Genomic DNA, 17,414 nt, shown 5'->3' with positions numbered 1-17,414 from the left:
ATCCTTGCTTATTAGAATTCTTCTTTATGGAAGCAAGCTGAATAGGTACATACATCATACTTACACACCTCATTATTATTTTACATGTTTATTGTAGGGAAGTGACCTTACTATAACTTAAAAATGTTAAGGGAGACGTCTGTAGGACCCAATTCTGGGGCTTGTGGCTCCCCAGTCGCTGTATCTCCTGTACTCTCCAGGTCTTAGGTAATACTGACGTCCTCTGTAGTTGGGCTCCTCATAGAACATCCAGTAGCCTTCTTGGACATGGACGGAGTGGATGTCATTGTAGCGGAATCTCTCATAGACATGAGGACAATCCTCAGTGAACTCCATCATCTGACCTCTGAACTCTTCTTTCTCGTAGATCCTGATTCTGAATGATCCTTCGTGCTATTAAAATAGGTTACACCATAATAAAACAAAAAAAAAAGAGTATTAATAACAGAGGCAAAGTGGTCATACTGTATACTGAAACACCAAACAAGATCATTTTAAAGAAGAGTTTTGGATTTTTGGACTAGGGAATAATTCAGTGCCTCCCACATCTTTATTGCTGTCCTTGAACCCAAGTGGTGTTTGCAGATCCAAATACTGACTGTGTGTCCTGCTGTTATCAATGTATAAATAGGGCTGTCTTAATGAGTGGGCACACCTGGGCACTGCCCAGGGGCCTCAGCTGCATGGGGGGCCCTGCACTTTCCCCAAAGCATCTGATCCTTGAGCCCATGCTGCCCCAAAATTGGGGGCCCCATGATGGCACTGAGAGTGACGGATACACAGAGGAGGAAGGCTGGCAGCGGTGCGCTGTACTGTGCAGAACGATACCTATTATTTTACAGCCAGCGCGGAGGGGCAGGGCTGGAGCGCCAGTGATGCTCTGACCCCGCCTAATGCAGCTTGAATGCTCGGGACTCAAAGGCTGTGGGGTAGGAGCTGGAGTGGGAGCTGCCTGCGGAAGTAGCATTGTGGATGGTTATCTTGGTCTCATAATGAGCTCAGCTGTCCAGCACTGTTTGCACCGAAGGGCTTGGAATACCCGGAGGGATGCTCCCTCCTCCGCCCCTCCTTCTGCCTGCTTGATTGGTATAGGTGAGTCCAGTGCTGAAGGTGGCCACATAGCCAAAAGTTTACATGCACTGTATCTCCACTGGAAAAGGGGTACTACATGGATGGAATAATGGTGCTGGGGGATATCAAGGGTGTATGGGGGGAAACCATTCAGAGGGGGAGGATCTGGGGTGTATAGGGGGTAGCAATGCTTGGGGTATCTTGGGTGGCTATAGTGCTAGAGGTATCAGGGATGTAGAGAGTCCACATTGTAGGGTTATCAGGGATGTAGTGGGGTCACAATACAAGGAGTATCTTATGGTATATTGTAACAGTTCTGGGGGTATATCTGGGGTGTAGAGGGCTCAGAGTGCAGGGGGGGATATCTGGGGTTTAGAGGGGAGTATAGGGGGAAAACAATGTGGGGCGGGAGGATCTGGGGTGTATAGGGGGTAGCAATGCTTGGGGTATCTTGGGTGGCTATAGTGCTAGAGGTATCAGGGATGTAGAGCGACCACAGTGTAGGGGGTATCAGGGATGTAGTGGGGTCACAATACAAGGGGTATCTTATGGTATATTGTAACAGTTCTGGGGGGATATCTGGGGTGTAGAGGGGTCAGAGTGCTGGGGGGGGATATCTGAGGTGTAGAGGAGTCAGAGTGCTGGGGAAAATATCTGGGGTGTAGAGGGATCAGAGTGCTGGGGGGATATCTGGGGTGTAGAGGGGTCAGAGTGCTGGGGGGGATATCTGGGGTGTAGAGGAGTCAGAGTGCAGGGGGGGATATCTGGGGTTTAGAGGGGAGTATAGGGGGAAAACAATGTGGGGCGGGAGGATCTGGGGTGTATAGGGGGTAGCAATGCTTGGAGTATCTTGGGTGGCTATAGTGCTAGAGGTATCAGGGATGTAGAGAGACCACAGTGTAGGGGGTATAAGGGATGTAGTGGAGTCTCCATATCTGACATCTGGGGTGTAGAGGGGTCAGAGTGCTTGGGGGATATCTGGGGCCCATGATGCTATTAGGATGGCCCTGTGACACTAGCCTATGATATCTCATTGGTACTGGCTTGATTGGTAAACTGCCCCCTACCTCCAATCCCAGTTCTTTCCTTGGTGTATGTGCTTCCATTTGTGTTGTTTGAGCAATGTGCGTGGATTTCAGGCATCAAGATGATTTTACTCTTTAATCCATACTGAAATGTATTAAAAGTAATAAAGAAGTGTTCTAGATGTATTCTAGGGATATTGACGATGTCAATCTGTGTGTTATTACCTGGGGGCTCAGACGACCAGATCTAATGGAATCATTGTAGCCCATCCATTGCTGGAAGTCAGGATACTCTCCTCTATGGAGGAAGTACTGGTGTCCTCTGTAGTTGGGGAGCTCATACAGGATCCAGGTCCCACTTTCCACGCGGATGGAGTTGCAGCGTCTGAAGTTTGAGGACAGGTCAGAACATTCAGAGCTACGCTCATAGGAGCGACCCTGGAAGTTCCTGTCCTCGTAGAAGACGATCTGAGGAATAAAAGGATAGAAATGTATTTTTGAGCTTCAAAAGGAATTCTGCTTCTTGGTTTTACTGCTTGGATACATTTGCCATACCCAGCATATTGTATATCTAAAGCTGTCAGAAGGACACATAAAGGCTCAGAGTTAAATAAAGCCCAAAATCAGATAAGTTAGGTCCCAATAGATGGCTTGACGTTCATCTGATTCCTGGTTAATAATTCAAGTTGTGGTTGGCCCTTAAAGCGGGGGTTCACCCTATCAACGAAAATTTTTTTTTTTTTTTTCTTTTACCATAAAATCAGGCATTGTAGCGCGAGCTACAGTATGCCTGTCCCGAATTTTTTACCCCCGTACTCACCTTGTACTCGTAGATCGAAGATACCGGGGAATGGGCGTGCCTATGGAGACGGAGGATGATTGACGGCCGGCTCTGGCGCGTCACGCTTCTCCGGAAATAGCAGAAATAGGCTTGGCTCTTCACGACGCCTGCGCATAGCCTGTGCGCAGGCGCCGTGAAGAGCCGAGACCTACTCCGGCTGTCTTCGGGGAGAGTGACGTGCCAGGGCCGGCCGTCAATCATCCTCCCTCTCCATAGGCACGCCCATTCCCCGCGGGAGCCGAAATCTACGATGTCCGATTACAAGGTGAGTCCGGGGTTAAAAAAATCGGGACAGGCATACTGTAGCTCGCGCTACAATGCCTGTCTCGATGGTAAAATCAGGCCAGTGAGGGTGAACTACCGCTTTAAAGAACCAACTGGCTTCACAAAAGTTGACAAAAGTTTTTTCTACTTTTGAATAGAGTGGAGAAGCGTGGAACCCACTGGTTACCTCTCATGTGACTTTATATTTTGAATCCCATCATGTGGACAGAAAATGAGGGGGGAGGGGGGGGGCTTTATGGGGACCAAGATAGGAGTTAAATCTAAGCAGCGGGGTCTAATCTGCTCTCAAGGATATACAGGTGAAACTCGAAAAAAAATTGAATAACGTGCAAAGTTCATTTATTTCACTAATGCAACGTAAAAGGTGAAACTAATATATAAGATAGACTCATTACATGCCAAGCAAGATAGTTCAAGCCGTGATTTGTCATAATTGTGATAATTATGGCTTACAGCTCATGAAAACCCCAAATCCACAATCTCAGAAAATTTGAATATTGTGAAAAGGTGGAATATTCTAGCCTCAAAGTGTCCCACTCTAATCAGATAATTAAGCCATAACACCTGCAAATGGTTCCTGAGCCTTTAAATGGTCTCTCAGTATGGTTCAGTAGGAATCACAATCATGGGAAAGACTGTTGACCTGACAGTTGTGTAGAAAACCATCATCGACACCCTCCATAAGGAAGGAAAGCCTCAAAAGGTAATTGAAAAAGAAGTTGGATGTTCCCAAAGTGCTGTATCAAAGCACATTAATAGAAAGTTATGTGGCAGGGAAAAGTGTGGAAGAAAAAGGTGCACAAGCAGCAGGGATGACCGCAGCCTGGAGAGGATCGTCAGGAAAAGTCTATTCAAAAGTGTTGGGGACTTTCACAAGGAGTGGACTGAGGCTGGAGTCAGTGCAACAAGAGCACCACACATAGACGAATCCTGGACATGGGCTTCAAATGTCGTATTCCTCTTGTCAAGTCTCCTGAACAACAAACAACATCAGAAGCGTCTTTCCTGGGCTAAAGAAAAACACACCTGGTCTGGTGCTCAGGGGTCCAAAGTCCTCTTTTTTGATAAGAGCAAATTTTGCATCTCATTTGGAAACCAAGGAGCCAGAGTATGGAGGAAGAATGGAGAGGCACACAATGCAAGATTCTTGAAGTCCAGTGTGAAGTTTCCACAGTCTGTGTTGATTCTGGGAGCCGTGTCATCTGCTGGTGTTGGTCCACTGTGCTTCATTAAGTCCGAGGTCAACACAGCCGTCTACCAGGAGATTTTGGAGCACTTCATGCTTCCTTCCACAGACGAGCTCTATGGGGATGCCGACTTCATTTTCCAGCAGGACTTGGCACCTCCCCCCACACTGCCAAAAGCACCAAAACATGGTTCAATGACCGTGGGATTACTGTGCTTGATTGGCCAGAAAACTCGTCTGACCTGAACCCAATAGAGAATCTATGGGGCATTTCCAAGAGACAGATGAGAGACATGAGACCCAACAATGCAGAAGAGCTGAAGGCCGCTATTGAAGCATCCATAACACCTCAGCAGTGCCACAGGCTGATCGCTTCCATGCCACGCCACATTGAGGGGCCCAAACCAAGTACTGAGTACATATGCATGCTTCTACTTTTCAGAGGTCCGATATTGTTCTATGTACAATCCTTGTTTTATTGATTGCATGTAAGATTCAAATTTTCTGAGATTTGTTTTTTTCATGAGCTGTAAGCCATAATCATCACAATTATGACAAATCACGGCTTGAACAATCTTGCTTTGGATATAATGAGTCTCTCTCATATATTCACCTTTTAGTTAAACAATAAAAGTGAAATATTCCTTTAAAGGAACACTAAAGGTTCGTCAAATCACAAACCCAATACCCACTTAAATCTGCCGAAATCACCAAAATTCACTCTAAAACCCATTTCCATCAATGCCACTAAAAATATCATCGGGACTCTGCGCAACAGCACAGCGCCCAATGACATCATCCCCACTAAACTGCTGAAACAATGTGCCGATATACTGGCACCAGCTATCACGCAGCTCATAAACCAATCATTCAAGGAGGGCATGGTGCCCACCTTGCTGAAACAAGGTACAATAAAACCAATTCTAAAAAAAACTACCCTCGACCCCAAAGACCCAAACAAACAGAGGCCCATTACAGCTCTAAATGTTTTTCCAAGGTAATGGAGAAAGAAGTTGTACAACAGCTACAACTGCATTTAGACACCCATAAATTACTCGATCCGCTTCAATCAGGTTTCCGTCCGGGTCACGGAACAGAAACGGCACTGCTCAAAATATGGGATGACGTTCTAGAGGCCGCAGACGAAGGAGAACCCTCTCTCCTGATACTGCTGGACCTAAGCGCGGCTTTTGACACTGTAGACCACGGACTACTACTGGCTAGGCTAGCTGAAGTAGCCGGAGTCGCAGAAGATGTTTCACCCTGGTTCTCCTCCTTCTTGGAAAACCGTTCCCAAACAGTGAAACTGGGGTCCTTCATTTCTGAACAACGCACGGTATCCTGCGGAGTCCCTCAGGGATCTCCCTTATCGCCGTACTGTTCAATATCTATCTTCGCCCTCTCTTTGAAATCATCAGTAACCACAAGTTACTTTACCACTCCTATGCAGACGATACACAATTGTATTTCTCATCTGCAACAAAAAGGATCATTCTCTTGGACTAGAGGAATGCCTCTCTCTAATAGATAACTGGATGACAAACAGTTGTCTTAAACTCAACGGTTCAAAAACAGAACTTCTCCTGTTTCACGCTAACTGGAAAAGTCACCCCACGTCAACCTGGACTCCCCCGCCCATTCTGGGTAAAACTATCACCCCTAGCACCAAAGCCAAGAGTCTCTGGGTCATTTTTGACACCTACATGACAATGGATGCACAAATAGGGTCAGTAGTCAGCGGATCACACCATCTGCTGCGCTTATTACGCAGACTCACGCCCTTTTTCCCGAAAGAGGACATTGCAGTCGTGGTGGGAACAATTATCAATTCCGGACTTGACTACGCAAATGCCCTCTATCTAGGTCTCCCCAAATACCAAATCACTCGTCTGCAAGTCGTTCAAAACATGGCCGCTCGATTAGTGACTGGCAAAAAAACATGGGAATCAATCTCACCTTCACTGAGATCCCTTCATTGGTTGCCAGTAAAAGACAGAATCTCTTTCAATGCACTCTGCCTAATGCATAAGTGTATTCAAGGCAACGCCCCCCAATATCTATGCGAAAAAATAAAAGCCCATAACCCCAATCGCATTCTGCGATCTACCAATCAAAACCTTGTCCAGATACCCAAAGCCAGATACAAGTCCAAAGGAGATCGAAGATTTGCAGTCCAAGGACCTCGGCATTGGAATGCGCTACCAACTACCATCCGACTGGAGTCGGACCACTTGGCCTTCAGGAGAAGGATTAAAGCCCATCTCTTCTGAGGTCAAGGGGTTTCCCTCACCCATGAAATGGCTACAGCGCCCAGAGGCGATTCAGTTCGCATGTGTTGCGCTTTACAAGTTTCTCACTCACTCAGATCAATTGATTGCTGTAAGCAAGAGCATTTAAATATCACTTACCTAGTTTTTCCTTTTAACCTCCAAAATACAGTAATCCTGGTTTGAAAATGCCATTTCCTGTCACTCCTCTTCTTGCTTTCCACCAGCATCTGAGCCGTTTTGCATGGTGGAAAGCAGAATGTGCTCACCCCCTCCCTATGACTACAGCCCTGCGTGAAGATGCTCTCTTATCCCTCACAGGCATGGAGGCTAAGCCTAATGGGAACTGTAGTTCCCATTAGGCCGTGATGTAGCAAGAATGAATGCGCACCGCAAACCAGGAAGTCAGTCAGAATAATGATTCAGGAGTGACGGAGGTGAATAAAACAGCTCGATTTCAACAGGTATCAAACTAGTTATAATGCAAAACATTACTTTTTACTTTATCAGCTACTGTCAGACTTTAATTTAAGAGGAAAATATTTTTGTCTTTACAACCCCTTTAAATTTCGTACCTGGGGGGTATCTATAATATGCCTGTGAAGTAGCGCATGTTTCCCGTATTTAGAAAAGTCCTTGCACAAAATGACATTTCTAAAGGAAAAAAAGTACTACTTTAAAACTACTCGAGGTTATAATGAATTGTCGGGTCCCGGCAATACAGATACAGTAAAACCTTGGATTGCAAGCATAATTCGTTCCAGAAACATACTTGTAATCCAAAGCACTTGTATATCAAAGAATTGTTTTTACATGATATAAAAGAGAAGAGAGGCACCTCTAAAGCCCTGTACACACGATCGGATATCTGATAGAATCTAATCCAATGAATTTTTTCATCAGATATCCGATGAAGCTGACTTTCATCAGTAATTGCGCAAAACATTCATATATAAACAATATGAAGACATCAAACTCCACCTCACGGCAGTCTCCTCAATGTCTCCTGATACCAACGGGTGTGAATCTGATGGCTGAATGTAGTACCTGGAAGGTCCCAAGCCAGGGAAACAAGAGGGACAAAAGAGGGCCTCCAATGGTGCAGTATAAAGTAAAATAGGACATTTATTGAAAACAAGTTGCGCTTACATAAAAACCATAAAAACGAGCATGTAAACAAACAGTGGCGTCCTCTGCGCTGTCTCACATCACTCCTGGTGTACGTCTTGTCCTACGGCCAATCCCTATGTGTTACGAAACTGTCTCGTTTCTTCGTCTGGGGAACCTGATTGCCCGAACCTGATTCTCTTTCGAGGTTCCAACAATAACCTCGAAAGAGAAGTTTCAAGATTTTTTTTTTAAAAAACTCATTTGGAAATTCTCTCATCTCACCGTCTTCTTCCTCCTCTTCTACTCTACGTATATACAATCAGGGCTGGTGCAACGATTTTTGACACCCTAGGCGAAGCCTCATTTTGACGCCCCCCCCCCCCCACGCGTGACATTCGCTCCGCCCCTCACTGAGATTTTTGCGGTGCCTCTTCAGTTATTTCTTCTGCCGTGGTCCACAGGCCTGCACCTGTGCCTCTGGACCCAGCCAAAAGACAACCCCCCCCACACCTCTCCCCCCCACACCAGTTCCCACTCTGTACCCCCACACACACACCTCTCCCCCTCCCACACCAGTTCCCACTCTGTACCCCCACACACACACACCTCTCCCCCCCCCACACCAGTTCCCACTCTGTACCCCCCACACCCACACCTCTCTCCCACACCAGTTCCCACTCTGTAACACCCCACACTAACACACCTCTCTCCCCCCCACACCAGTTCCCACTCTGTACCCCCACACACACACCTCTCCCCCTCCCACACCAGTTCCCACTCTGTACCCCCACACACACACACCTCTCCCCCCCCACACCAGTTCCCACTCTGTACCCCCCACACCCACACCTCTCTCCCACACCAGTTCCCACTCTGTAACACCCCACACTAACCCACCTCTCTCCCCCCCACACCAGTTCCCACTCTGTACCCCCATGCACATCTGTCCCCCCCCACACCAGTTCCCACTCTGTACCCCCCCGTTCCCACTCTGTACCCCCATGCACATCTGCCCCCCCGTACACCAGTTCCCACTCTGCCCTCTCCCCAGTTCCCACTCTGTACCCCCCCCACACACACACACATCTGTCCCCCACACACACACCAGTTCCCACTCTGTACCCCCCCACAAACACACCTGTACCCCCCCCCCACACACACACATCTGTACCCCCCCACACACACACGTTCCCACTCTGTACCACCCTACACACACACACATACACACATCTGTACCCCCCCACACACACACGTTCCCACTCTGTACCACCCTACATACACACACACACATACACACATCTGTACCCCCCCCACACACACATATCTGTACCCCCCCACACACACACACATTTGTCCCCCCCCACACCATTTCCCACTCTGTACCCCCCCCCACACACACACACATCTGTGCCCCCCCACACCAGTTCTCACTCTGTACCCCCTGCACATCTGTCCCCCCACACCAGTTCCCACTCTGTACCCCCCCAGTTCCCACTTTGAACCCCCCTCCCACACACACACACATATGTCTCCCCCCCCACACACACAAACCAGTTCCCACTCTGTACCCCCCCCACACATCTGCCCCCCCACAGACACACCAGTTCCCACTCTGTACCCCCCCCCACACACATACACCTGTACCCCCCCCACACACACACGTTCCCACTCTGTACCACCCTACACACACACACATCTGTACCCCCCCCACACACACATCTGTACCCCCCCCCACACACACACACACACAAACCAGTTTCCTCTCTGTACACAGTGCATTGTAAACGTGACAGCAGAGTTTTTTTTTATTTCTTGTGACTTGGTGAAAGCTGTAGCACTGATCGTCCTCCTGCCTGTGTATCCACTAATGTACCTGATCAATCCAGCGGCAGTGAAGGCTTTTCTGAAGAACTGCGCTTCTGCTGCTGCCCGTCTCTCCTCTTCTCAAGTCACAACAGATCCCCAAGTGGCCTGAAGGGGGGTGGGGGGATCGGACATCGTGGAGGCAAGCCAGGACTTGCATGTAGGGGCCAGGTCGGCTTCAGCCTTTAGTCACTATCTCACCCGCCGTTTCCACCATCATGCAGCACTTCCGGCCAGCTGCTGTCCCGGCTCTCTCCCCTTACTGCCGGCTGGGAATAGACTGGTAAGGGTGATGTGAATGTCTCCACAGGCGCAACTCGCCCCCTAGCCTAGCGGCTGGCGCAAACTAGGAATGGTTTTAAAAAAGGCCGGTCCACAAGGTATTTTAATGATCGGGATCCGGATTTTGCTGCTCCCCCTACCCTGGCGCCCTAGGCCTAGCGCCGGCCCTGTATACAATACATTATTGCACCTTATTAGAACTCCTCCAAGATGTCTGGACAATGCCCCATCAATATACTCTTCTGTATTGGCGAGCTGCATGTGCATGTAGCCATTAGACATGTGCACACTGAAATATTTTGTTTTCGTCCAAAAAATACATTTATTTAATTACTCCTGAAACTCGTTTTTATTTATTTTGTTTTGTTAAAAAATGCATTCGTCCGAAAATCCGAATGAATTAAAGTCGAATCTGTCGTTGAAGGCTTATGGTGTCTGTCGAATGTTCTAAGAAGATTCGACGGAGCAGCTAAACTGTACATCGCCGCAAGTGTACATTTCCGGTCAAATGTTCCAACTACAAGCTATAGTAGAATTCTAATGTTGTATGACACTAGTAATAATTATATTTATAAATTATTAGTAGTAGTCAACCAACATTAGAATTCTTCTATAGTCTATGGGCCGAACATTTGACCGGAAATGTACGATTGCGGCGTCGTACAGTTTAGCTGCTTGTCGAATCTTCTTAGAACTTTCGACGGACACCATAAGCCTTCAACGACAGATTCAACGTTTGTATGTTTTTCGCTGCTTCATCGAATCTTCGCCGTTCATGTTGAATGGTCTACCTCAGGGGTCTCCAACATTTTTAAACATTGTGGCCAGCAGGGGCAAAAAATGTTGACATCAGTGAGAATAAATATGGCCTCAGGATTGGTGGTCAATAGGGGTGGTGCCCCTATTAGTAGGAGGAATAGTATCCCATCATTGGTATCAGTGGAAGAAAGAGTGCTCCATTGTTGGCGTCAGTGGAAGGAATAGTGCCCCAAGGGCCAGATAGAAGCTAGAAAAGGGCCACATCTGGCCCTCTTGCCCCAGTTTTGAGACCCCTGGTCTACCCCAACACTGTCTCTATAATGTCAAATCCTTTCTCTCTATGTTGAATCTTTCCTCTCTATGTAGAATAATCTTGGACTAATAGGGCTAGATTCACATAGATCAGCGGATCTTTAGATCCACGTGATCTATGTGATTTAAGATCCACTGCCGCAAGTTTGAGAGGCAAGTGGGTAATTCACAAACCATTTACCTCCAAAAAGGCGGCGGCGGATCGTAAAACCCCCGGCGGAATTCAAATTCCGCGGCTAGAGGGAGTGTACTATTTAAATCAGGCACGTCCCCGCGCCAATTTAAATGAGCATGTGCCGTCCGTGAAATTTCCCAGCGTGCATTGCTCCCACTGACGTCGCTAGGACGTCAGTGGTTTCGGCGCGAGCGTAACACCTGTCGGATCCTAGGCATATCTATGCGTAACTGATTCTATGAATCAGGCGCATAGATACGACCAGCCTAAGGCCTAAAGCCTAAGGCCTCGTACAGACGACCGGATCTATCCGCTGGGATTGATTCGGGGATCAGTTCCAGCAGATAGATCCGGTCGTGTGTACGTCCGAGCGGACATTTCCCGGCGGATAAAAATCCAGCCGACGGATTCCCAGCGGATACAAATTTCTTAGCATGCTAAGAAATCTATCCGCTGGAATCCAGTCCAGCGGACTGATCCGGTCGTCTGTACAAACTCACCGGATAAGTCCGTCTGCTCCCCTCCCTCGCATGCGTCGTAATGATTCGACGCATGCGTGGAAGTATTTACCTTCCAGCGTCGCGCACGGCGCCGCGTCATCGTCGCGGCGACCGCGCGACACGTCACTGCGGATGTATTCCGCACGGATTTCGATCTGATGGTGTGTACAGCCATTAGATCCAAATCCGCCAGAGGATTTATCCGCTGGAAACGGTCCGGCGGACCGTTTCCAGCGGATATCCTCTCGTGTGTACGGGGCCAAAGTCATTGATACGACGGCGTATCAGGAGATACACCGTCGTATCTCTCTGTGAATCTAGCCCATAGAGTTAAGGTTGGGCACATTGGACGTGTATAGGAATAAATACTGCGCTGGTCAATTCAAACATAAATGGTATGAGACCAGCCACGAATGAATAAAAAACATGAAAAAATAACAAAATAAAAATAACTAGTGAAAAACAAAAAAACAAGCTGCTGCAACTCATATGTTAGATGGACATAAATACAAATGGTTGTGAAAAGAGCTGCGCTACAAAATGTGAAACAATATCAACGTGACGTTCAAATATAAATAGGTGCTACATGCACAAAACACTAGTGAAATCTGAGAAAAACCAATGAATAGTGCAAAGTCCATATGAGTGGAGAAATCGCAGAGAAAATCAAAAAGAAGGAAGAAAATTCTCCAAATGGGTGAAAAGTATCCTGGCAGTATCCCGTGAATCTGTAAGACAGATGATAGTGTCCTCCACCAGTATAACCTAGCTGCTTACCAGATAATTGAAATAATTAAGCATGTAGCCAAGTAAAACCACCGAGACAGTTTCCAGGATCTCCAGGGTACGTTTTTCACTTTCACAGATCAGACCACTCAATCTCCATAGTGTAACCCAAAAGAGAGAAGGCTGCACCAAGGTAACCGCCTAGTTACACTCGAGTCCTCTCTCGGCATCTATTCTCTTCTTCCGGGAAGCCAAGACTCTCACGCCTCTCCACGTTGGACCACAGATTCAATGGACACAGATTGCTATTGTCATCGTCATGTCGAAACTCCTATCTATATCGAACTGTTGTAGCAACGAAAATAATGCATTTTTTTATGTCGGATCTTTTGGATTTCAGATTCTGCGCGTTCGTTTTCGTTTGTTAAAACGATAACGAAAATACCCAAAATTCGGACGAAAGTAGTAGCCATCCACAGAGACCAGGTATCCCTTGTACTCCATACCCCACTTCAGTTTCACCATTACTGGCTTACCGGTAAGGCCATTAAGGAATGGTTTTGGGTTGAGTGGCAAACTCATGCCGACGCTGAATCCACAGCTCAAAGTACAAACCAGAAAAAAATTTCCACGCGGAACACACGGCCGGAGAGAGCTGGAAATGGCTGCAAGAGGTATCTTTTATAAATGAAACATAAAAATGTGGAGTAACTATGCGGTAATACCCGTCCTCCACTTACTCATTGGGGCCCTAAGTCTCTTACCTTTCCCATTTTGCTTTGATTTGTCAACGTGCTCCACACTGCACCAGTAACGGCCTCATTGAAACTGGTCCTTATATATGTCCTTTGCTGCCTACACACTCACATGCTGACATTGAGCATTGTGTGCCGAATGAATGGCTTTTTCCACTTTACTGTGTTGAACTTTAGTTGGTTTCTATTGTTTGAACCTTTCTGGGTGAATCAGCATTCAAATTTGCCATACATGAACAGAGACAATGCTGACACACATGGACTAGAATGTGTATATGTATGTTTTTGTGCATGTGTGTGTAATATATATATATATATATATATATATATATACAGGGCTAGATTCACGTAGCTGCGCCCCTTCTTACGGCGGCGCAGCGTATCGTATTTATGCTGCGCCGCTGTAAGTTTGAGAGGCAAGTGCTGTATTCACAAAGCACTTGCCTCGTAACTTACGGCGGCGTAGCGTAAATGGGGCCGGCGTAAGCGCGCGTAATTCAAAAGATGATGAGGGGGCGTGTTTTATTTAAATTATGGTGACCCCGCGTTTTTGACGTTTTTTTACGAACGCCGCATGCGCCGTTCGTGAAAGAATCCCAGTGCGCATGCTCGAAATTCCGATGCAAATCGTCATTGCTTTCGACGTGAACGTAAATTACGTCCAGCCCTATTCGCGAACGACTTACGCAAACGACGTAAAAAATTCAAATTTCGAAGCGGGAACGTCCATATTTAACATTGGCTGCGCCACCTAATAGCAGGAGCAATGTTATGCCGAAAAAGCCTTACGCAAACGACGTAAAAAACTACCACCGGGCGCACGTACGTTTGTGAATCGGCGTAACTAGGTAATTTGCATACTCTACGCCGAAAACAACGGAAGCGCCCCTAGTGGCCAGCGTAAGAATGCACACAATTATACGCCGCCGCATTCAAGTTACGTCGGCGGAGGAAGCCTATTTTTTAGACGTATCTGCCTTGGAGAATCGGCGTAACGATACGCCGACGCAGATTTGAAATTACGGCGGCGTATCTGGAGATACGCCACCGTAAAAGCTTGCTGAATCTAGCCCATAGTATCTAACAAAAGTAAGTACACCCCTCACATTTTTGTAAATATAAACTTCTATCTTTTCATGTGAGAACACTGAAGAAATGACACTTTGCTACAATGTAAAGTAGTGAGTGTACAGCTTGTATTACAGTGTAAATTTGCCGTCCCCTCAAAATAACCCAACACATTAACCACTTGCTGACCAGCCGCCGCAGTTTTACTGCAGCAACATGGCTCGGCTGGGCGAAACAACCTTATATTGCGTCGCTTTGCCCTGTGGCCACTAGGGGCGCGCGCACGCCACCAGAGGCACGCGCGCGCTTGCTGCTCGTCCCTAGAGCCGATGCGAGTGCCCGGCGGGCACAATGACCGCCGGGCACCCGCGATCGATTGTGATACAGCGGGAACCGGGATCTGTGTGTGTAAACACACAGATCCTGGTTCTTTCAGGGGAGAAATGACTGATTGTGTGTTCATACAAAGTATGAAAGCGATCTGTCATTTCCCCTAGTCAGTCCCATCCCCCCTTCAGTTTGAACATGCAGAGGGAAGACGATTAACCCCTTGATCGCCCCCTAGTGTTGATATAGGGTTGATAAAAACCGCAGAGGTGATCAAATACCACCAAAAGAAATCTCTATTTGTGGGGAAAAAAGGACAGCAATTTTGTTTGGGAGCCACGTCGCACGACCGCGCAATTGTCAGTTAAAGCGACGCAGTCACGATTTGCAAAAAGGGGCCATGTCCTTTACCTGCATAATGGTCCGGGGCTTAAGTGGTTAAAGGCAAAGTCCAGCCTGAGCTCATTTGGCTGGGCTTCTTCTACGGGTCACAAGAGTGCAATTCGTTTTGCACTCCTTTGACTGGTTTTCAGCAGAGAATGGTCTGAAGTCCGCTCTCTTCTAACGTTACAGAAAACAGTCCAGGCACAGCGTCATCGCGACAATAAAGTCTGGATCCGCCAGGTGCCTGGACTGATGCCCGACTCAGCCTCTCAGCAATCCGCTACACTCGCCACCCCGCCAGACACAGAAAAAGAAAAACAGCTTGCGGTTAAGGCTAAGGGCCAACTGCCTGCTCCGCCATCTGACAGTTCTTAAATAGGTAAGTGGTGGGGCCACTTGGTGGCATTGCCCCCATGTGATGTCACAGACCCTGCATGCACAGATTGGTTACGTAACATGGAACGGTTCCAACCAGGTGATGTCGCCCGGTGGCTCCACTCCTTGCCTATTTAAGAACTGTCAGATGGCGGAGCAGGTAGATGGTGATTAGCCTTTATCGCGGTGGAGCTTTTTTGGGGGGATTCAGCGGTAATGGATCTACATTGGGGGACATTTTTTTTTATTTTATTAAAGGAATCTTTAAAAACTGTGTGTGTGTGTGTTTTTATTTCTTTTTGACACTTTTTTGGTGAATGCTTAGAGGTACTATGTACCCCATACTCATTGACAGGGGGAGGGGGGCTCAGATCTGGTGGCTGGTGCTACAATGGCCACTGCCAAACAAAATACTGCCTCCTGGATCGGCTCCTATGATAGACAGCAAAATAGTCAAATTCCGGGAAATTGGACCATTGTGAAGTCTATCATAGAAGCAGATCCAGAAGGTGGGACGTTGTAGCATGAAGACACCGACATCGCAGCTCCAAGCAGTGATATATCCTCTCTCTGTCTGCTCCAGCCAGCTCTCCTCCTCATTGAGGCTGTGATCGGATGCAGTGTGTCACCGTCCCCACAGTTTTGTTTATCAAATGATCACTTATTGCTTTTTTAAGTGCCTTAAAAAAAATTGTCCCGGTAAGTTTAACTCTTCTGTGTCTCCCGGCAGCAGAGTTTGTCCTTTTTCCCCTCTCCTACTTTTTTCTCCTTCCTTAAAGTGGAGTTTTGCCTGGAAAAAAAATTCAAAGTCAGCAGCTACAAATACTTGCCTGTCTAGGGAGGCCGCGATGTCGGCACCCGAAGTCGATCTTCAGATCAAATCACGGGTGCTGCCGCCGCCATTCCTTGTAAGGGGCACAATGCAGTGAAGACTTTCGGCTTCACTCATGGTTCCCTACTGCGCATCCTGAGAGATTCCTGCTGTCTTCTGGGACCTATGTGTCTCCCGGAAGATGGGGGGGGGGGGGGAGGAGGGGCGGACATGGCGTAGTTTGCTGCAGAATGTGCAGTGATCTTTTGCCGGAAGTGGGAGCAAATACCTGGATTTAACAAGTATCAGCTCCCCCTCCCCCCGGAAAAGGGGGGGAGGATTCTGATTAGTGGAAGTTCCATTTCTGGGTGGAACTCTGCTTTAACCACTTCAATACAAAGCTCTTTCACCCCCTTGCCGCCCAGGCCAATATCAGCTTTCAGCGCTGTCATATTTTGAATGACAATTGCGCGGTCATGCAACACTGTCCCCAAACAGAATTTTTATAATGCTTTTTTTCCCCCCACAAATAGAGATTTATTTTAAGTGGTATTTAACCACTTCCTTACTGGGCACTTAAACCCCTTCCTGACCAGAGGACTTTTTGCGATTCGGCACTGCGTCGCTTTAACTGACAATTGCGCGGTCGTGCGACGTGGCTCCCAAACAAAATTAACGTCCTTTTTTCCCCACAAATAGAGCTTTCTTTTGGTGGTATTTGATCACCTCTGCGGTTTTTATTTTTTGCGCTATAAACAAAAATAGAGCGACAATTTTGAAAAAAAATAAAATATTTTTACTTTGTTGCTATAATAAATAGCTCAATTTTTTTTTTTACGTTTTTTTTTTTATCCTCAGTCTAGGCCGATACGTATTCTACATATTTTTAGTAAAAAAAAAAAAAATCGCAATAAACGACTGGTTTGCGCAAAAGTTATAGCGCCTACAAAATAAGGGACAGAATTATTATTATTTTTTTTTTTTTTTTTTTACTAGAAATGGCGGCGATCTGCGATTTTTATTGGGACTGCGACGTTATGGCGGACACATCGGACACTTTTGACACATTTTTGGCGCCATTCACATTTATACTGCAATCAGTGCTATAAATATGCACTAATTACTGTATAAATTTTTTTTTTTACTAGAAATGGCGGCGATCTGCGATTTTTATTGGGACTGCGACGTTATGGCGGACACATCGGACACTTTTGACACATTTTTGGCGCCATTCACATTTATACTGCAATCAGTGCTATAAATATGCACAAATTACTGTATAAATGTGACTG

At 46.9% G+C, this 17,414-nt stretch overlaps 1 protein-coding gene across 1 annotated transcript; it reads right to left on the bottom strand.

Annotated features, from left to right (window-relative positions):
* Window positions 1-72: 72 nt before the first annotated feature.
* LOC120924617 (gamma-crystallin 1-like) lies at window positions 73-13,257 on the bottom strand. Its single transcript, XM_040335611.1, has 3 exons — window positions 13,167-13,257; window positions 2,322-2,564; window positions 73-393 (listed from the first exon to the last, which is right to left on the bottom strand). The coding sequence occupies exons 1-3, from the start codon at window positions 13,173-13,175 to the stop codon at window positions 127-129; spliced, it is 519 nt and encodes a 172-aa protein (XP_040191545.1). The 5' UTR covers window positions 13,176-13,257; the 3' UTR covers window positions 73-126.
* Window positions 13,258-17,414: the final 4,157 nt, after the last annotated feature.

Source organism: Rana temporaria, chromosome 1 (assembly GCF_905171775.1).
Source record: "Rana temporaria chromosome 1, aRanTem1.1, whole genome shotgun sequence".
Taxonomy (NCBI): Eukaryota; Metazoa; Chordata; class Amphibia; order Anura; family Ranidae; genus Rana; species Rana temporaria.
The sequence above is the reverse complement of the archived record's forward strand: the minus strand, read 5'-3'. Positions and strand labels throughout refer to the sequence as shown.